This window comes from Barbus barbus, assembly GCF_936440315.1.
Source record: "Barbus barbus genome assembly, chromosome: 23".
Lineage (NCBI taxonomy): Eukaryota > Metazoa > Chordata > Actinopteri > Cypriniformes > Cyprinidae > Barbus > Barbus barbus.
In genome coordinates, this window is record NC_136751.1 from 6,001,900 (window position 1) to 6,024,624 (window position 22,725).

At 36.4% G+C, this 22,725-nt stretch overlaps 1 protein-coding gene across 1 annotated transcript in view; it reads left to right on the plus strand.

The window, feature by feature from the left end:
• cntn5 (contactin 5) overlaps positions 1–22,725 on the plus strand; it is a gene marked incomplete at its 5' end in the record, with an annotated part of 143,570 nt that overhangs the window by 26,977 nt on the left and 93,868 nt on the right. The window contains 2 exons of the mRNA XM_079373669.1: positions 1,385–1,480; positions 11,761–11,964. Of these exons, the coding sequence (XP_079229795.1) occupies positions 1,385–1,480; positions 11,761–11,964 (300 nt within the window). The remainder of the gene's footprint in view (positions 1–1,384; positions 1,481–11,760; positions 11,965–22,725) is intronic.

Genomic DNA, 22,725 nt, shown 5'->3' on the forward strand with positions numbered 1-22,725 from the left:
GTGTGTCATTTAAAAATGAAGAGTTGAATTGGCCCAGGAGCCCCAGGGCTGAACATGTGTCATTGAATGCTCATGTGTTGTATGTTAATCTGAAGGAAGTCCCTCCCTCCCTTTTTTCTATCATTTTAAATTGTTTCAGTGTGGTATTTGCATATAAATTAATACTATTTATTGTTTCCATTTAAGCTTACATATGGTAGTTGATACTCTGTGCCCTAAAAGGCAGACTTTATTATTATGATCTTTGTGATTTTGAGGTCTTTCAACATTTTTCACATAGGAAAGAAATCAGTAATGAGATATCTGTAATATCTCAATATTTTCTCCTAGAAGGCTTTGAGATTAAATGGAGACTTTATCTCCCTGCCTTTGAGATGTTTCTCCTGAGAAAAGACTACATTTTTAGTCATCTGGTCTTTAATGTAATTCTCAAAACGTGTGCATGATAACTCTATTTATACATCATTCATGGATTTTATTATTATTATTATTATTTTCTTCTTCTTCTTCTTCTATTATTGTCTTTTGTTCATAACTTAATAGGTACATTAACAAAACCTTCTCAGCACAATATTTTTTTTTTTTGTTGGTTGGGTACTTAAAGGAACCTTATCTGATATCTCTGGTGTCTCATGACCTGTAAGAGCAACCATGATAATGTTGTTTGTAACGTCAAAATGTGTAATTACTTTGCAGTACTGTGGTAACGCTACACCCCCCTTACCTTTTCTCACTGCGACGGACAGTCAGCCAATGGCATGGTGTTGTGCTGAGAGTTTGAAGATTAATTATGGTAATTTATGCAAATGCAATTTGTTTCAACAGATTAACTGTAGTAGCTCCACCTGTCGACTCAGTTGTGAGACTCCTGTGGCCTGATGAAACCATCCCTGCGCTGTGTGATTTCCAGAACGCCGCTACCTGCGGAAACCTTCACCTCTGTGTTCCAACTCAAATTACATTTTAAAAATACCACCCGACACCTCTCCTCAGACATGGCTTGAAATTGTAATGATCGCCCACAATTCTCAGCTTTTTGTGAACTAAAATGATTTTCTAAGTCTCGTCGGTATTTTAAAAGTACTCACAAGATTGAAGGCTTCGAGCAAGGTTACCTGTTTTAATTACCACTTGGCCGTCGCGTCCAGAGGGAAACAGGAAGTGAGATTTAAGCGGCAGGTTTGGGGTGTGGAGCAGGTTAAAGTGAAAGCTCATGCGGAGGTCAAACCTCGAGTGACAGATACTAAATCTAGCCAAGCCGCGAGCGCTTATCCGATTTTCATGCAATCTCTGACCCTTAATCTGCAGGTTAACAGCTGCCTCTGTGCCACCGTGTGTCACTCTGTCACTGGCTAAGTCCACGCTTGCATGTGTGTGTTTGCAGATCTCGGGGCGTTCAGCGGTCGGGCGAGAGGAGCTGTTTCGGTGAGGGAAGGCCAGGGTGTTGTGCTAATGTGTGCCCCCCCTCCTCATTCGCCAGGTGGGTACTCTCTCTGTTCTGTCTCCGTCTCTGTACCCTGTTGAAAAGAGCAGCATAAAGGTCACCAGCATGCGTTTTGTTTTGGATGCTGGCTGCATATGAAAACGAACCTTATATTCAAGAATCTTATAAGATGGATATTACAAGTCATATAGATTTATCTTCAGTGCCAGTAGTAGATTTGCTCTGCTGTATTTCATACTTACTGTAGGTTCCATACTATGAAAGCGGCCAATTTCATGCCTCATTTGAAAGCAAGTGCAGGTGGTGCTGCAGCTAAAACGAATCATCACAGATCAAGCTGTTTAAATGAAGAAGTCACATTTTTTTTGGTGCATGCTTATCCTAGAAATATCAGCAAATCAACTAAAATAGACAACAGACAATCCAAATTCAGAAGCCAATAATTGCAACTGTGAATGACTCATAATGAGGAGATTTGGTAGGCTTATTTATCTGCAAATTTTGGACAAGAGGCTGTGTACCAAATTTGTGAAAAATAACCACAAGTTAGTGCTATAAGTAAAGGCATTTATAATTTTACAAAACATTTATATATCAAATAAATGCTTTTCTTTTTAACATTCTATTTATTGAAGAATCCTGAAAAAAAAGTATCACGGTTCCCACACAAATATTAAGCAACACTCCTCCTTTCAACTAGGAATGCACAATATTATTGGAACGTTATCAGAATCGGCCGATAAAAGTTTAAAATGTAAACATTGAACTATTTGTAATAAAATAAAAAGTAAAATGCACAAATAACATTAAGATACTTGTGTTTCTGAATAAATAAAGCAGTAATTGATGTCATAAATCACAAGTTTGTTTTGATTTAAAGGTCAGAAGCTATAGCTTGCATGAATAAAAATCACAAACATGACACTTATATACGAATTTATTCATTAATATGTAACTTTTTTTTTCAAATGGATTATGAAAATATAAATACAAGGAGCTCTAAAGATTTTTAGAATTTTTACAGCTCTTTTGCTTTAGACCATTTGTTGATGTTAAACCCGCAAATAAAATGTTAAGGTTTCAATTGCATCTGTCTAAAATAAATAAATAAAACAGCAGAGATTGATTTTATTATAGTTACTTTCAAAGCTTTCAATGTACTCTCATTAAAAAATACAATAAAATAAAGCACCTTTACTAATGTTTATTAGTTCTAACGAATAAGTTTAACTAACCAAGGTTAAAAATAATACATTTATAATCTCTGCACAGGAGAGACTTGGTGTTGTTTCAAAACAAAAGCAAATATTTGAATATCGGTATCGGCTATCGGGCAATATGATTTATTTTTTTTTATAAAATCGGCATATCGGATATGGGCAAAAATCTAATATTGTGCATCCCTACTTTCAACATTATTAATGGGTATTTTGTGACACTGAAGACTAGTGTAATGGCTGCTGAAAATCAGCTTCACCATTATATTAATACATCTTTTTAAATATATTAAAATAGAAAATTGTGTAAGCATAAAGAGCATAAATATATAATTTGCTTTCATTTGTTTGAATACACTCACACAGCATTTTTATGTCTTTGTGTTCGGATGTTCGTTATATGTTAAGAAGTGTAACTTGTTTGTGTATTGACATGACACACAAAAGTGACAAACTCGTAAAGCTGTCCATGTTAGTTTTTGTTCTAACCAGGAATAAGAAGACATTTTGTCATGCACTTGTCTTCTCTCTTTGTTGTACTGTGCTGTTAGATTGAATCTTATTGGTCCACAATTCTTCTTCACATAGCTGTGTGTTACACATCAAATATCAATGCTTGGATTTAGTTTTTTGTTGTTGTTTGTTTTAGCATTTCACCTAGACCATGGAAATAAAAATATACTTGTTACCAGAACTAATGTTAGAGTTAAGTTCAAGCTAGACCAGCATAAACCAGCCTGGACTCTTGCTGATCTAAACTAGTCTTTTCAATAAGTTAATCTCACCTTTCTCTCTTCAGTCGTTTTTCAGTCTCTGCTTGTCTTGCACCAGTCCCTGTAATTGCAGGTTAAATGAACTCGGATGCAGTGAGACAAAGCGATTGGGAAGAGAAGGATACAGACAGGACAGTTGAACAAGCACTATCAGATGAAAGGCTTGTGGTGAGATGGCCATTTTTAGAACATTTAGTGCTCCCAGAGACCCAGAGTAACCTCATCCAGCTTCCTCTCTTCCTGTCTGCTCAGTCCCTTAACGAAGAAGACTGTTTTAAAGGGATAGCTCACTTTTAAAAAATCTCAATACCCTCAGCTTGTATTAAATCTGTATGCTGTTAGTTTTCATGCATTGAGCATTTACTTTGAAACAGTTTTCACTTAAAAATTGCTGCACTCGCAAATAATAAAAAAAATGGCAAGTATTACAATGAATTTGATGTAGACAGACTGAAATAGTATTTCCATGTAAAATGTATTCCAATAATATTTATTTACAGCATTTACAGTGTAGTAAATTTCAAAAACTATTAGAAAGAAATGGCAAGTAACAGAATTAACAGTGAAATTTTGAAATAGACTAAAATAGTATTAAATGTAGTATTAATGTACTCAATTTTACAAGAATAATACTATTAATAAGAAAAGTATAACTTCAAAAAATATGTTTACAATGTTGTAAATTTCAAAAACAAAGAAAGAACTCATCGCTCTGAGAAGCGAGGTGTGCTCTGATTGGCCAGCTATCAAGTGAGTTGTGATTGGCCAAATACCTCAAGCGTGTGACGGAAATGTTACGCCCCTCACCATATTGTGATGCCGTGTCCCGGCGCAACGAGACAAAAACAATAAAACCCATTATAAACGAGGCATTTGTTGCATCCAGTGGGGACATAATTACTGATTATAAAGACTTATACTGTCTTTTTATTACCATTACCATGTCTGCATTTGTGATCGGAGAAACAATAAAGTAGCAAGTGCTACTCTGCACTGCTCAAAACTCATGTTTGAATTGTCTGTGGCAAATTCTTTGGTCCCACTTTATATTAGGTGGCCTTACTATGTACTTATATTTAAATTAATAATTTGATACAATGCATTTATTGTGTGCATATATGTTTTTACACTGTACTTATATATTTTTTAAATACCTATATGTATTTACAGCTGTAATTAATTTCCATAACTATATTTATAATTACACTTTTGACCCATCCCTTAGACCTTAACCCACCCTTAAAACTACCCATACCACCAAACCTGTCCCTGAGCTTACCCATATCTCACCCCAATAGCAGCAAAAGTGTTTTGCAATACAATATGACCACAATAAGTATATTGTGCATATGTAAGTACATAGTAGTTAAGGCCACCTAATATAATAGAGGTGGTAATCGTCAGGCACTTCATGATCCTATCCGATTCTGATTCTCAGAGTCACGATCCGATTCCAAAACGATTCTTGATCTACATTTTTTCCCTAATTAATTCTTCTGCTGTGCAAATAAATCTTTACAATTTTACATCTTAACCAAAATTGCAGTTTCTATCTTTTTTTTTTTTTTTTTATAGTTGGAATCTGTGTGTGTCAGTCCTGCCATCTTAAAAGTAGGGGTGTGAATCTTGATTTCACGATTCAATTCAATTACAACTATAATTATCAACTCAATATCACGATGCATCACATTCTCAGTTTTCAATATTACTGCACATGGCTACATTTCCATATACATTTTAAATCAAGTTTGTTTTGTGCAAAATTTGCTTTATTATTATTATTATATATGCAGGCTACTTTTTAAAACAATTGCTTATTTAAAATAAGTGTTCTTTTAAGTATCCGAAAGTTTACAGACAATAGTTATGGGTTTTTCTTTTTTCCTCAGCATTATTGCCCTTTGTTTATTACTGATGAGATCATAGACAGTGGCCGCTTTAACAGGCTGCATTCACACTAATGCACAGATCTATTTCGATATATCAGATGTTTTGTCCTGCTCTGAAAACATAACTGACTGTGTGTACATCAATTTCGTATGAAAGCATTCAAAAATGCAAGTGCATTTAACCCCAGCTGCAATTGAGCTTCAGGACAAACAAACACAAAGCGCACGTGAAAGTCTGTCAGTGTGCGAGTTTCATGCATCTAATAGTACTGCATTACAAACGGTATAAATGAAAGCAAATCTAAAGCATATCTAAAGGAAAACATGGCGGGTGGAAGCACACACTTTCAAACAATGTGGTCTCACAGCACAAATTCTGTGCAATGAAGCCCGCCACATCTCTAGCACACGGGCCATATGCGGGAAAAAAACCCATGCTCAGAATCAATTCTGAAATATTCATAATCGTTGAAGAGAGAATCGTGATACATCAGAGAATCGATTTTTTTCTCCCACCCCTATACTATAAAGTGTGACCAATTCTTTAAAGAAGAAAACGTACTTTCAGGCTGTGAGTCAGAAGTGCCAGACTGTCCTTGCAAAGTTGGAATTGTCCCAATTTATAGAAACAGCCTTTGTGCATAGCTGGCAGGCTGCTCCCAAGTTCAGGAAATAGTCCTCTGTAAAATGCGCTGCACACACTCTAATATTTGGGTTGAACTGTTCTGGAACAGTGTTGTAAATACAACTTAAGTTGTTTCCTCTTTTGGAAGCCCAAACAAAGTAGTTTCGCTTTCACAACCGGCGGCAGCAACAACAATACGGCAAGAATAATAGTTCCGCCTTCTTTCACTGCATATAAAACTTTGGTTTTGAGACTTTAGTCTTTGCAACTTCACGGATTTTATATATGCACAAACCGCTTGTAACACTTGGAAAACTTGAAATCGCATCATATGAATCCTTTAAAGGGCATAGTGCATTATAATTAGTCATAATGTGCATTGTAATGCATTGTACATTATATCTTATAATTGTAACCAAATTTAAAATAGTGTTATAATATATTAACTGTGGTTACAATTATTCATGAGATTGTACAATGCATTATAAGGTGCATTACACAGCATAATTAATACATTAAAACTACTTTATAATGCAATATACATAGTGCATTTCATAGATGTCAAGTTCAAAAAAGGATGAAATGCACTATAAAAAGACTAAAAACATGACTTTTCATAACGGAATTAACTTCAGGGTGAACTATTCATTTATAACTGGAAAAATAACAGCATTGCAAAATCTCGTCCTATTTAATCCCCGTTAGTATAGTGGTCTGATGTTACTTCAAAAGCGTTTGGCAACTTGACTGTTGCATCTTTCCAAACCATGTTGGACTATGTCCAGATGTGCGATTGCAAACAGACAGAGGTCATTATTGCACCATACAAGCGTGAGCGTGACCAATACTGTTTACACCATGATAAGGAGCCGAGAGAGAGCTTCAGTGGTATTAGCGCAGGTCTAAATTCACCAAACACTCCATTCTAAGCTAAATAAATCCCGGCCTGTGCTGACACAGTTTCAGCTTAGTCCTTATCTCTTCCCACCCCTCCCCTCGTTGGATATCTTTATGTTTGGTGGATATCATCAGCAGCTCTGTTTCACTTAGTTCAGCCCGGCTCTCCTTAGCATGTGTCATCTGATAATCATAATGCCATTATTTTATAACTCTGCAAACGCGAAGTGTGATTCTTTTCTGTTGTGCCCTCCCGGGTGAACTTTGAGAAGAAACACTATTTGACGCTTCCTTCCAAATCCAGTGCCACAGTGCTGTTGATTTTCTTCAGGACAATAGCGATGAATAACATCAAAGGACTTTGCCAGAGTGATTTGCATCAGAACTGACTGGGCTTCCTGTTCCATATGGGAAATTACGGTCCTTGTGTGTCAAGCTATCCGTCTCCAACTGGTCGATGCAGTTTGTTTCCAGACAAGCATCAGCATCAAGGCTCAAATTTACCGGATCATTAGAAATGAAAAGAAATCGCACTCAGACAATTATTTCACGCAGACACAGGCAGCATGAGGGAGCGCTTTAGTGGCCTGTCTCAAATCTCACTCCTCAGTTGTCCTCTAATGGAAAAGTGGAGGAGAACCCTGTTATTTATATATATATATATATATATATATATATATATATATATATATATATATATATATATATATATATATATATATATGTATACTGTATATGAAATGAAATTTTATATGTATGAACATAAGTCTCTTATTCTCACTATGTCTGCATTAAAAATAAAAAAATACAGTATTTTTGTGAGATATTACAATTTAAAATAACTGTTTTTACTGTCACTTTTGATCAATGTAATTGCTAAATAGAAATACCAATTTCTTTAAAAAATCTTACTGATATATGTACCGTTTAATGACTATTTTAGAGTAATAATAAAGTAAAATAAATTTGTAGCTAGTTGGTTTTCCACATAACTCATGTCAATTATGTAAGCATAAGTGAATGTGTACTATAAAAAAGCACATAATAATACCTTATTCTGACCTTATTTTAGATCCATTATAGCTAAACTTAGCAATCACCTTACTAATTATTAATAAGCAGCAAATTAACGGTTTATTGAGGGAAATCTCTTAATTAATATTAATAGGTGTTCCCTATTCTAAAGTGTAACCATTCATTCATTCATTTTTATGGAAACTGTGATACATTTTTTTTATGATTCTTTGATGAACAGAATATTTAAAAGAATGTTTATTTGCAATGGAATTAATTTGTAGCAAAAAAAAGTCTTTACAGTTACCTTTTTTGTCAATGTATTGCATTCTTGCCAAATTTAAGAATAGTTTTATTTCAAAAAGTCTTATTGATATATATAAAATATGTGTTTTAAAGTATGTAGCTAGTTTATATTTTCTACATAACTCTTGTCCATTGTTTAAGCATTAAGTGTTCATGAGAAACATAAATCCAGTCCAGTGTGTCCAAACCTTTACTGCTACTGTATATATATATATATATATAGGTAAATGATTTTGTGCTCTTCAAGAGTGTGTAGGAGGCAGAGCTGTAGCATTGTACCAGAACTAAGAAACTTAGAAACCGAGCAACCTATTTACATGAGACAAGGCTGTTTTTAGTCTATTGATTTTCTGCAATTGTTTGACTAGCGCGGAAAGCTGATGTGAAGAAAATTAACATCGTTCATTGGCTACGAGGTCACACAATGATTTATCTTTAAATGCCAATACTGATTTCCCATCAGGCTCAGAGCTGCGTACCTTCTGAACGGCACCAAGCTTTAAGAATCTGATGAGATCAACATATAAGCAAACATTTAGCAATAGCAAGCAATTTATTTTGAACCCAGATGTAAGTGTTATGCTGTATCAGGAGTCTGGACTGAATATGTGGAATGGTTCTACTTAAATGCTTGACGGTATTTTTGTAGATAAATGTAAACTGTGTACATACATGAATTTCTTTACTAAACTAAAATTTAACATAAATGAAAATATAAGTGTATGAATTAGAACCGGCAGTGAACAAAAAGCAGCCAATCAGCATGCAACTTTATTTGTTCTATTTCAACTTTTTATTTTAACTTTTTTAAATTAACACATTGACTGTAAGGCCTGTACGAACATCATTCGGTTATGAGAAGGAACTATTAAATGTTTGCTTGGAGGATTAACAGTTTGGATTTGATATGCGTGGAATGGGAAGAACTGCAGGGAATTTATTTTAGGACTCGTAGGACGGCTTTGAGGTTAATTTGTCTTTCATTTGCCTGAATTGCTTGTAGGAGGTTTCATCCACATTAATATGGGTAGATGACTTTAAAACTGGAAGTAATTGAAAATAATTTGAGATCACTGAGATGTAAACAGGATATTACTTTCAATACGATCGCTGTTGTTTTACCACTCAAAGTGTAGAGGAGGCGTTGTTGGTTCCTGACCTTGATGAATGCGTGGAACGCTGACGTTACACTAAAAATTCAAATGACTGTGTACTCTTATCTTTGCTCCATTTAATTCCGTTTTCAAGTTCTTCTGGGAATTTCCAACAGTATGTGGTCGGAAATTGCATTTATGACGTGATGTGCGATTCTGTCTGGAATAAAATAAACAGAAAGTGTGATTTTGTTCTCTGTTTTTCACATTCCAGTAAGACAGGAAGCATATGGTGAGCTAGTAAAAACTAAATAAAGTGCAAATAATGCTCATTATCTGTGTAATACTGCTTCTTCTGTGTATTTAAGCACTCTCATACTGAAATGGAAAATGTACTTCAGCCACACATGCCTGTTACCTTATAAATGCAAAATGAATTGTACTTCATACTTCAGAAATAAAGCACTACTATTCCGATCGTAGTCATCATGAATTTTCATTCCATTCTGATTCAGTGCCTCTTGGACAATAACTTCACCTTTTACTCAGTCGCTGACAGTCGTAACTCTTTGTGCAAACCCAGTGCATGAACTCAAAAAACAGTATCAGAAGCCGCAGGCACTGAGGCCGTCAGCTAGAAATATTGTGATTTATATTGTTTGACGCTTTATGAGGACGCCTTTCATGAGAGTCCTTTTGAATTTTATTTATGAGATAAATATTCATTGTTTACTCAGGTGACATTAGCCCTTGTGCATGAAAAATTGAACTGGAATCTCTTTAAAGAGTGGCAATCCTTCAGTGATTAATCAACGGGAGCGCAGCACCTGTATTTACTATGCAAAAGAAATCAATGGTCTATGAAATTCATACTTTAATTATTTGGTGAATAAATTGGTCTTGGGGAAATTAATTTGGACCACGATGAAGTTTCTCTCTCTCTCTCTCTCTCTCTCTCTCATTCTTTTCTTCTTTTCTGTGGCGAGAAAGTCTATGTGACTACGATATAGTCGACATAAGGCAAACAGCATGAGATCAGAGTAGTAATCCGCTCTCTCATATCTCCTGGATTTATATGGCATAATATGACTGCTTCAGAGTTACAGAAAAACACACATAATTTTGTTCTGTTGACAGCCTGTCTTTTGTCATTTGGTTTCTAGCTCAATGTGACATGATAAAGAATACTTCATTCCTCTGCGTATCTGTACGGAATAAGAAATGTGCCCGGGTACTCGGAAGTGACAGTAATGATTGATCACAAAAACATAATGATTGCATGACTTTTTTTCCAACTTCAGAACTATAATTTTTAATATCGTGATTGGTTATGAAGACATTTTGGGTGTTGCCTTGCGGTCAAATGATGTAAATGTGATGGAACAAAAAGCAGGGCCTTTTTTTTAGTTTTACAGTCTGTGAAATACCAGGTGCTTCTAATGAACTTTACAATATTTTACAAAACACTTTACAATAATACTTTAGTTAAAGTTTGTTAATGTTGATACAAATAAAACTGTTCATTGTCAGTTCATTTTTAGCTTAGGTCCAATAAATATTACTAACAGATGCAATTTTAAGATTGTAAAAATCTATTGGTAAATGTTGAAATTAAGATTAAAAACTGCTTTTGAATGATTTAACATTGTTAGTTCATGTTAACTAATGTAGTTAACTAATGTTAACTTTTTGTAAAGTGTTACCGATATTTCTGTAAAAAGATCCCCTTTTCAATTATTAGTTGTTTATACTAAATCATGCTTAAAGTGTTGACTTAAATATTAGGATGATTTCTGAAGGATCATGTGACGCTGAAGACTGGAGTAATGGATTCAGAAAATCCAGCTTTTCTTCACATGAATGATTTACATTTTAAAATAGATAAAAATGGAAACAATTAAATATAAAGTGTAAGTACCGTTAAAGTATAATATTTCACAATATTGCTATTTTTACTGTATTTTGAGCATAAGAGGCTTCTTTCAAAAACATTAAAAAATCTGTACTGTGTAACACAATTCAAAATCCAGAAAGTCCAAATCTGAGACTGTAGTTTCTATAAAAGGTTGAGACCATCTCATTTGAGGTCAGCCCAAGCTCCTGAAACTACAAGCTTGGACTTTATTTAAGATGGACTTGGGTCAGAACAAAAATTAGGATAGAAGAGATGTGATTTATCATTTTCTGCTTTATCGTGTGGGGACTGGTCTGGACACAGGGGTTACTTTCCTCATTCCTATGCAGTTCGGTACAGTATGCAGACATGAAACCGTCTCTCTGTACATTTTTATAACATGTAGGTTATGGTTGCCCTGAACCCTGTAGTAGAAAGCAGTGAATTAATCCATATCACCTACACATCAGCTCCCAGACTCCCCCTCCTACGAGTCCTCGCTCTGACAAGGTCAGCATGCTACAATGCAGATTCAGACAGGGGTTTCCTTAGGGACATGTGCGTTGTTCTAGCAGCTCATCTGCTTGCTCTCCTTCTGCCCCGGCAGAGATCATCTACAGCTGGGTGTTCAATGAGCTTCCCTCGTTCGTGGCAGAGGACAGCCGGCGATTCATCTCGCAGGAAACGGGAAATCTGTACATCTCCAAGGTGCAGCCCTCGGACGTGGGCAGCTACGTGTGCCAAGTGAAGAACACTGTGACCAACGCCAGGGTCCTGAGCCCACCGACGCCTCTGACTCTCAAAACAGATGGTGAGATATTACACGCACTTCACACACATATGCACACACACACATTCCTGCTCCCTAAATCCCCATCATCTGCACAGCAGAACTAGGCTGGATGCCAAGCACCACTCTTGGTGATCTGAATTGATGAATCAATACCATGACATGAAGTCTCTTTTTTAATAAATTAAATGAAGACATTCTTTTACCATTTTAGCTCATGTCTTAAAAAAATTACTGTAGCTTCAGCTGGCATGAGGGGCGATATAAATAAAAATGTAGGTCACAATATTTTAAAACATTTTGTGAGATAGCATACACATTTTTGCTGTTCACTTACCTGATGTTTAAGATTAAAATCCAACATGTTACCCATGCACGGTTTGTTTAGGTGAGATGTGCCATTACTAAGCCATCAGGCATTTTATTCTGGGCTATATGATAAATGGGAGACAGAAACCCATAGACTTACATTAAAGTTGGGACCTGAGCCATATTTAGAGGCTGTTATAGAAACCTGGGGTGTTTTTTTTTTTTTTTTTTACCATGTTAGGTGAAACCGCCTAACAACATGCTACGTAACAGTAAAGCAGAACACCTTTGCAATTGCATAACAAATGCTCACAGAAAATGTAAAAATGGTTTTAACTTTTTAAAATTGTATTCTTTATAATTTTATTTACATTTAAGTAATGTATAGTCAAATTAAATCGTACCGCAAACAGGTTTTCCCTACCCTCACATCGTTCCAAACTTTAAGACTTTCAGTCATCTTCAGAAAGTTTATTTATTTATTAATTTTGAAAACTGTGTGATTTCTGTCCCTCCATTGAAAGTCTTTTCAGGCAAAACTCAATGCCAAAAGAGAATGCAAAATAAATACATATCGTATGTGTTGTTTAATTCTAGTCTTTTGTTGAGACAAATACTTTATATGACTTATGCTTTCATTCATGTATAAACAATCGATCAGGGAACATATACAAAAGTTTAACCATACTTGCTTCATCCGCGAACAAATCTCATTGGTTCTTGCGGAAGCTCAAACGTACTAGTATGGTACGCGAGAATGATGTGCACACTTGGGCTTCTATGATCAAATTTAAATGCTGTAATGTTAAATGCAATGAATAAAGACCTCATTTGAATCTGTTCATCATGTAAAGCAGTCAAGCAAGACTTGGATTTTGAAGCGAGTTTTGGGTGAATAGACTTATAGTGGGGGGACAGAAACCCCCAAATTTCATTCAAAATATATTAATGTTGAACAAAAGTATTATGGCTTTGGAAAAACATGAAGGTGAGTAAATGATGACAATTTTTGGGTGAACTACCTTTTCACTTGTTCCGATCATTACTCAAGAAAGCATTGCAGAGACACAGAAGCAACAGCAACTGAGGGGGCAGGGTTTAGCTGGCTGATGGAAAATTTATTGGATTGCCCATTCCCTACAATGCGACAGTGTTTTCCATAATTTAGATGGAAACAATATTAAAATTTCAAATAACAAATGTCAGTTTGTAATTTCAAATGCCATGTTAGCCATCATTTCCCTTAGAGAGAGGCTTGTAAATGTGTGACAAGGTACAAAACAGCTGGACTTGTGAGATTTTTTGAAGCTCTGAATCCCAAACCAGGAAAAAGTCCATCAATATCTCAGAGGCTAGAAATAATGGATGTGCCAGCAAATCAGGCTTGAAAGGATATGTGGCCGTTTTTCAGTAGCGTGGCAAGCGGGTCAGTTGTCTATATTAGTGCTTTTATGCCATGTGAAGCCGATTTAATGAGACGTCTGACTTATATGTGTAGTTTATATGCCTCATTCACTCTTCTTCTTTCTCGTTACACAAGGGGCCTTTAGGGCCAAATCAAAAGTGTCATGAATTCCAAAACATCTGCATTAAACAGAGAGCATGAGGTGGTTTATCTTTTGCTTTAGAGCACTTTTTCCTCATACAATGCACTCTGGTTAAACTGCCCATCGGGGAAATCATTTTCCAGCATAAAATTAACCGAATCAATGGTCCTCTTCCAGAATGGGCTGTAGCTTCTTTAATAGCAGATTCCTGTGGGGCAAGCGGGGGAGCCAAACACCCGGCTGTCACTTCAGGCATTTTTCCATACTTCACAGACATGCACGCATCACCTGTCGCCGGTACACGTCAATGTCAGCCGCCCCGATATGCAATCCCAGAACAGCCGGGCTAAAAGGACTACAGTGCCCTAAAAGCTTGTTTTTGCCTACGTTGCTTAATGTTGCACATCCATTGTGAGGGCGCCACGTCCCCTTCGGCGTGCTCTTCGGCATTTGCATAACCTTGTTGTTGAGAAACACTCCTCAGAGACATACACGCATCTAAGCGCATTAGCATACTAAATTGGATTTGCGCCTCTCGTTAGCACAGATTGCAAATGCAAGTAGCGTAGCATTCTCCGGTCGACTGGAAATGAAAGAAAAAGCAGAGACGGAAGGCTGGAGAGGAAAAGAAAAGTCCCGAAGGTTGTCTCAGAGCCACAGGTGGTAGAGTCAGGATGAATTGCTTTGTGGCAGCTGCATTTGCAAATAACCATATAGTCGGGGTCTCATGCGGAATGAGCGCCAGTTCAGCGAGAGGTTAGTCACCCGTAACACAAGCACGGCTGATGGCAGTCTTTATTCATTCTGCGCCTGATGTACGCAGTGTTTGCTTGGCAGCCGTTTTGTGGGAGGCATCACCAATTCGGCAGCTAAACGGCTTGGTGGGCTGCGCCTAAAAGACTGAAAATTATTTTGGCACCCCTAGCCAAGCTCAAACTGCCTCACTTTCAGCCGGTCTTCCAGTGATCTCGAACCGCACCAATCTACAGCCCGTAATTTGAATTTTCTGCTGAGACAGGATGATAATTAACTGCACGAGAGGCTCTCCGCCGGAATGCGCAGGTGAAGCACTTCACCTATGTCCTTCCCTTGGCTAAGACACTCTTAATCAAAGCTGCCCAACTGCATCTGCGCTCGGCTGCACCTTCAGGGCAAGTCATGCATCTTCCCCGCCCGCAAAAAACAGCTAAGGCAGCGGAGGCCTTCTGTACTTATGTGATGAATCACACCTTAATAGATGCGACTCGGATGGTACAATAACTCTAACGGAGCTGGAGCGCTCGCAAAACACTCAGTGGTGCTGGGATTGCTCGTCCTTCCTGCTTGGCCTTGGAACTTGAAGGGGCAGCATTTTTATGTGGAGGGTCAAGCATTTCTGAGGCCTTCATCATTGTCATTCATTTATAAAAGAGAAGGTATTGGTGTCCTTGGATTCGAAGAGCGAATGTGCAGTGGCTTCAATTATTGAGCTACGAATGTAGTGGGTCAGTGTTTCAAATAACATTTCAAATGTCACTAACGGTCATAAAAAATGCATACTGATAGCATTGATGTCTCATTCTCCAATAATACCACTGTGTACATGCTTTTCTAATCATTAAATGAGAAACCTGAGAGGCTGGATAAAGGTCTCAGCGTGCTGTGCAAAAACCCTGGTCTTAATTTTGAATATGACTAGCGTGTCTACAGTATGTCCACAGAATATCCCCAAATTTTAACTAAAGTAGTATTGATGATTACTTTGTTTTGTTTTGTGCTTATAAAGTTTTGGTTTTCAATGTAACATCTGGCAGAAATAGCCTTTCGGAACTGTAGCGTACAGTATTGGTTTCCTCAAAAATGCAGTTTTGTTGGGAGAAACTACAGACACGGTATCAAAATCAGTGAATGACTCAAGGCAAGTACCAGTTGCACTTTATTTTACAGTATGTGTACTTACATGTTAATATAAGGGAACTACATGGGTTAGGGTTAGGGGTAGGTTCAGGGTAAGTACCTAATTTTTACCTAGTTATCGTAATTGCTTAAATAAGAACATAGTATGTACATGAGTAACAGGACTGTAAAATAAAGTGCTACCAAAGGACCTCTTCGTACACATTATGTGGATTTTATATAAATATGCTTGTCACTGGCTGAATTTTGCAAGAGTTAATTTAGTCGTAGAATGCAGTTGTCACTCTCGTAAATAAGCGCACACAAAGTTTTTGAGCACTCTGAAGAATGACAGAATGTACTGGTGTAGCACTGTGCCAGTCATATTTAAATAAAGCCAGTGTCATTCTTTGTAGCGCAATGACACACTTCTTTTCTACACAAATCAGGCTTAGTCACAAATGCGCTATGATACCCATTGGAAAATTTATTTTTAAGGCTATTTAAAAGATATTATTCTTTTTTTTTCACATTTTTAACACTTTACAGAATTTGATCAAATTAATATTTTACTATTTTAAAAGCTGGTCAGAAAGCATAATTTTATTGTGACTGCTTTAGATTGATTTTTTTTTTCTTTTTTCATTATAATAATTATAATGTGTATAATAGGCAATTTAGAAAATAGCATGATGTTGTTATAAAACCATGCTTAATATTTTTTCACACAATATAAATAGGACTTTCTACATTAAATTATATAAATGTTTTAGTAAAGGGTTTCCTAGCAAAGGGATCTGTATTATGTTTGTTGAGGTACTCGGCATCAAACAAAGTTTGAAAACCCCTGCATTAGGTCATTGACTAGAGGAAATATATATTGTAGAAGCTCCTGTCACACTAAGCAAGAAATCAGAATGACCTTTCATGATGGGCATTTCTCTCAAACTGCCATTTCAGTTCACATCATGATGTCACGATAAACATTTATTGGGCCTTCAGGAATACTTCTTACAAAGGTCTCGCGAGTTATGTCTCAGTGATGTGTTCAGACACTGAGTGGACATGTGCTAAGGATGTATATAAATGCTCCAGTAGGTGCGATGTGGAATACAGAATGAATCGTCTCATGACACATCTCATAATTGTGATTTTAATGGGAAGTGAAATGGTGCTGTGATGATGCACTGTGTCACATGATAACACACTAAACATTCTTACAATTGAATTGTAGACTTTCTTTTGTTACGGATGACAAGGACCTTGACTGTCTTTTGTTTACAGCAGACCATCCATTTATTTCTGTCTTCAAGGAGTCGTTTACCCAAAAATGTACATTCAGTCATCATTTACTCACCCTCATGTTGTTCCAAAGCCAAGTGACTTTCTTTCTTTTGGGTAAAATAAAAGTTTAGCAGAATATTCACACTTCTCTTAGCCATGCAATAAAAGTGAATGGTGCGATCAAGCTAAAAGTATCATAAACATAGCCATGATTTGTGTACAATATTAGTCTATAGAAACTATTGCATAACTTTAGACGGCATAGGATATAGAGCGGAATTTGTATGAGGTACTTTGATAACCCACCATTCATTTTGTTTGTATGAAAAAGAGCAGCGCAAACATAAGAAGAAACAAAATCATAAAGGTATGGAATGACATAAAACTGAATAAATGCCCTTTAACAGTTTTTGCACCACCATGTAGATTTTCTCATGGAGTTATGTTTGCTTTCAATTTGCACTTTTGCTTTGGTTTAGTCATTAGAAAATAGATGTGAAGCCCAGCATTGGAATAATGGATTTTTTCATTAGCAGTTGGATGCAAAAGCATTAAACATTTGATGGATGCCCAGACTTTCATCAGGTGATTGTTCTGCATAGCACAACAAAAGAAAAGGAAAATTGCATAGTACAAAACTACCCATTCCATGTTAATAAATGGATTAAATTGTGATTTGAAAATAGGCATCGCAACACAAAAAGGGTTCATGTATTTGTTTCGGCACAGCTGGCCCAGAATTCAGTACTATCAATTTCAGCCCTTCTAGACACTAAATAGGATACGCAGAAAATGCATTGCAGTGTAAACCAATATAATACTGCAAATTCATTATACGTATGGGATTGCTTTGGAATCATAAATGTGTAACAAGTAAAGGGATTGAGATTGAAATTGAAAAGTTGTTTGGGGAAAAACGGACTGCTATCATAAAATAGGCTATAAAATGTGCTGTAGATTACATCTTTAGGCAACGGGTCAGAGTTTGGCTGGTTCATTTCAGCAGTTAGTCCCTGCAGGCCTGGTTCAGTAGAGGCCATGCCTACAGCAGTCTGTGGGCAAAAATCATCTTTGATGACCATTCAGCATCAGCTTTGTGAAATCGCTGATGCTTAATTATTTTTTTTTTGTCAGTCTGGGCATTCGTGGAGATATTTCAGTGATTCTTTCTACAGGTTACATCAGAAAGTGAAGACGCCAACTGACTGTCTTTATGAGTGAATCCTTCAAATCATCCATTCGACCAATTCATTTAAAAACACTGATTAATTTAGGTACGTAACAACAAAGTATGTAACTAACACTGATTAATTCAGGAACAAAACCAGTGACTGTCTTTATGAGTGAGTCATTGAATCATTCTTTCAATCTTTAATTCTCATTTTTGAATAAATCAAGTGTTTTGCATGGGTAAGTCATCGAATCATTCATTCAACTGATTCATACAACAGCACTAATTTATTCAGGAAGGAAACATGTGACTATATGAGTGGATCATTGGATTATTCATACTATCAATTCATTGAAATGTATATGAAGCATCATCCTATCATCGTTCTCTATAATAGAGAGAGAGAGAGTCAACTGATTCAAGCAACAATGATTATTTCAGGAATTAAACAAGTGACTGTCTTTTGATGAGTCGTTTGATCATTCATTCAGCAAGTTCATTGACTGTGCCTGTCTAAAGTGTGTTGCAGTTGTTGTACCATAACTTTGCTTGGAAATATATTTGTTATTCTGTGTAAAATCCATATCACACAGTCATGCTGCCTTCTTGTTATCTCAATAACGTCTTAGAAATGGATATAATTTCTAGTGCTAGAGATCTTTTCAAATGAGGAACAGAGGTTTGGCATATCTCTTGAGCTAGTAATGGCACATCTTGATTTTGTGGCTGAAAAAAGTCTTTACAACACTGTTTGGATTTCCTTACTTATTTATTTACTTTTATGTTAGTAAAAAAGTAATATCACACAAGTGTATATTGCTTTAATATAGTAGATTGCCAGTGGAAAGGTTTTGGAGGACAGTTTAAAGTGTCAAACAGCATGAAATGGATGTTTCCCTCTTTCGTTGGCTTTCTCCAATGGTGGTCGAGACATGTTCTAGATTAAGGCACAATTGCAATATTTGTTATATTTTTCAAAGTGCGAAAATAAAAAAAATACATTCTCATGTAAAATTCATACACCAGTTTCCCATTTAATAAGACTGATAATGATAATTAGGCCCCTGAATGGGAGTGTTTCCCTCCGTAATTGCAGACTTACTCAATGCCAGCTGACATATCTCTCAGCAAATGGATATAGATGGGCCCTCGCAACATCCGCATGAATAAACAAAGGATCTGTGTCCTCCGGCTACAACTGCCGAAGTGAAATGCAGCCATTCAAGATTCCTCTGCATTCCACGGAAATCTGCACATCAATTAGACTCCACCGTGGTGCTGTTTTGAGGACAAATTATCTCGCCCCGTTTCCCAGCGGCCTCTGTAGTGTACTTGCAAAATAATTTAGTTTAGCAGCTTGTCATGCAAGCTACTGTGGAGAATTCCCTCTCTTTGTCACTGGAATCTACTGGGTTTGCCGTACCGTGGCACCTGTTTGCTGTGATCCCTCGAGCTTTGTTGTGCTAAATTGTAAATCCAGGAGATCGTTTACTCTTGTACAGTAGATGGAATTCAGCAATTCATTAAGAATCATACCCATCTTTAACCCTGTAAATCTTGACAAACGAGATTAGACAAATAAATTAACCTATTTTTTTTTAATACAACAGTTTATTCAACCTTTAAACAAAACATGCAATTAAATCTGTTTATTTATGTATTTATTTTTAGTATTTGATAAATCAGGCTTTTATGGCTCGTGTAGTACATACAGGAGAATGTGGAGCTCATCGGGGAGAAAAAAAAAGCAAACATATGCAATTTGGTGCATTTGCTGATATTTTATATGGCCCAATTTAAAAATGAAATTATGATAGCTTGTAATGTAAATCAATGAGATCTTTGTAACAGTATAGCAGACTAATTAAATAAATAAATGTCAGTTGTTGCTCTATATTTCCCAATAATATGGCCTAGTAAGATGATATTTAAATGCTTAGTTTATGATTAAAGCTCTGTAGTTTTCTATTGTGGGACAAAACATATTATACAATTCATATTATATTATATTATATTATATTATGCAAAGACGGCTATTAGTCGTGGCCTAATGGTTAAAGAGTTGGACTCGTAATCCAAAGGTTGTGGGTTCGAGTCTCGGGCTGGCAGGGATTGTAGGTGGGGAGAGTGAATGTCCAGCGCTCTCTCCACCCTCAATACCACGACTGAGGTGCCCTTGAGCAAGGCACCGAACCCCCAACTGCTCCCCGGGCACCGCAGCATAAATGGCTGCCCACTGCTCCGGGTGTGTGTTCACGGTGTGTGTGTGTTCACTGCTGTGTGTGTGCACGTTGGATGTTAAATGCAGAGCACGAATTCCGAGTATGGGTCACCATACTTGGCAGTATGTCACTTCACTTTTCACTTTCACTTTTAAGTGTGGCTAAAGTGTTTTTGAATCTTTTGGGGCTGCTATATGTGCAGTTGTCGCATTTATAAAATGTCTTGGGTTGTTGCACTATTGATTGTGAGGGCAATGTTCTAGAGCAGCTGCTCTGGATATTTCAGGCGATAGAGTCCTCATGAGCGATGTAATCCATCATATAAGAGCACCTCAGGCCTCTACTAAACCTACAAAGCACCTACACGGTCCAAAAGAAAAAAATAAAACACGAGCCGAGTGCACAGGAAACACAAGCTTCCTGTCACAAGCTTTAATTAATGAGTACAGCTTCCAAAAAGCAACCGGGAAGATGCCAAGGTGGAATTTGATGTGAGAGGGGCAAAAGGTGTGAGTAATGTGCTGATCCAACACCTACAAACGGAGATATTTAGAGGTGTGCTGCCCCTTAGAGTTGGGTGTAGAAGAGCTAACATATCTCAGTATAAAATCACTTGAAGGCCTTTAGCATGCCTGTTCACTTTAGCAAGCGGATCACAATCAGATTGCATTAAAAGCCGGGTGTAAATGCACTCAAGACGCACTGATCGGATCACTATAACCACATTTGAAGGTGCTAAGGGACAGATAAAGTGTGTTCAGATCTCTGCCGGATATAAAATGCAAGTCAGTTCCAGGCATAAATGGGGGAGACTTCATAAGAGATCTACTAAACCCCCTGAGTATGTGTCTGGTAGTGTTGTCAAAAATATAGATTTTCCATTACATTTTGATACTGAAAGATTTGAAACAGTTGCAGTGCTTACTGTTTTTTGCAGAACTCCAAAAACGTATCTATACATGCAATATGCTGAAATGAACAGTAGTGGCAGTAAAACACAAACTTTTTTTATTTTTTATTTTAATATTTTATTTATTTGTATTTCCCTTTCACAAAAAAACTATTACAGGGCAAATTATTGAATAATAAAGGCTTAATTTGTGTGGTACCTTGCACAATTCTGTTATGACCTCAAAACACCATAAAGCATGTAAAACGGTTACACTTTATTTTGATAGTCCACTTTCGACATTATACTAACAATAAGTAATTTTGTAACTACATGTCAACTACATGTCAACTACATGTCAACTAATTATTATTACTTTGCAACTACATGTTTACTAACTCTCAGAGTAGACTGTTAGGGTAGGTTTAGGGTTAATAGAATAAGTTGACATATACTTGCAAAGTTTCTCATACTCATGCAGTATGTAGTATGTTGTGGACCCATCAAAATAAAGTGTTAGAAGTTATTAAGCAGACAGTCTACTAATACTCTAATGACTGCTAGTTAATTGACTGGTAGTTCCAAAGTTACTTACTGTTAGTAGAATGTCTAAAGTTGACTTTCGAAATAGAGTGTTACCTTATAAACTAATGCATTTTTAAACTTTTATCAAAAAGACAGCTTCATATGTATTCATATTTATCATATGTATTTTTTATTCTATTTGGACATAGTAAACATGCTCTGTCACTCACCTGGTATACCAACACTAGCAATGTGAAGTGCTCAGGTACAAGTTTAAAGAAACGAGGTAAAATGGCATAGCTAATGCATTGTTATCTTATGTTTGCTTTTGGTTTATGGTCAAGTAATGTTAGGTGGTCCATTATTTTAAAATGCTATTATTAAGACAGATAATCATAGCATTAACATTTTAGGGCCACTAAATGGACATTTCATTTCAAACTGATGCAATATATTCAACAACTACCAATGTACGGCCAACGTTTCGAGATTCATGTTCATCCGTTTTGGATAAAACTGAACACGCTTTTACCACCACTTATTGGACATCTTACTTTATAAGTGTTGCAAAATGCACAAGATGCACTATAGAATAATTTTGTAGAAATGTCATCACATTCACATTTTTTCCACTGAGCCTTGGTTGGTATTCAGGGATACTACTCTTTTGGCGCGCCGTTTTCGACATACTATATAATTTGGCAGTAGGCACTTATTCGAATGCAGTAAAAGTCTGACACTAGTTAGCAAGATGGCTAACACTGCTTACATCAGCTGATAAGTAATTTAATTTTAATGTAATGATTTTAACTAGATGCTAACACTCACGTGCAAACAAAAATAGGATGTGACAGGAGCCTGTGGTATTCAAAACATTATGCTGCCACAGAGAATGGTGGGAAATGATTGACTGCAAAATCCATGCTTTTTGTAATGTTTATAGTATAAGTATGTGAATTA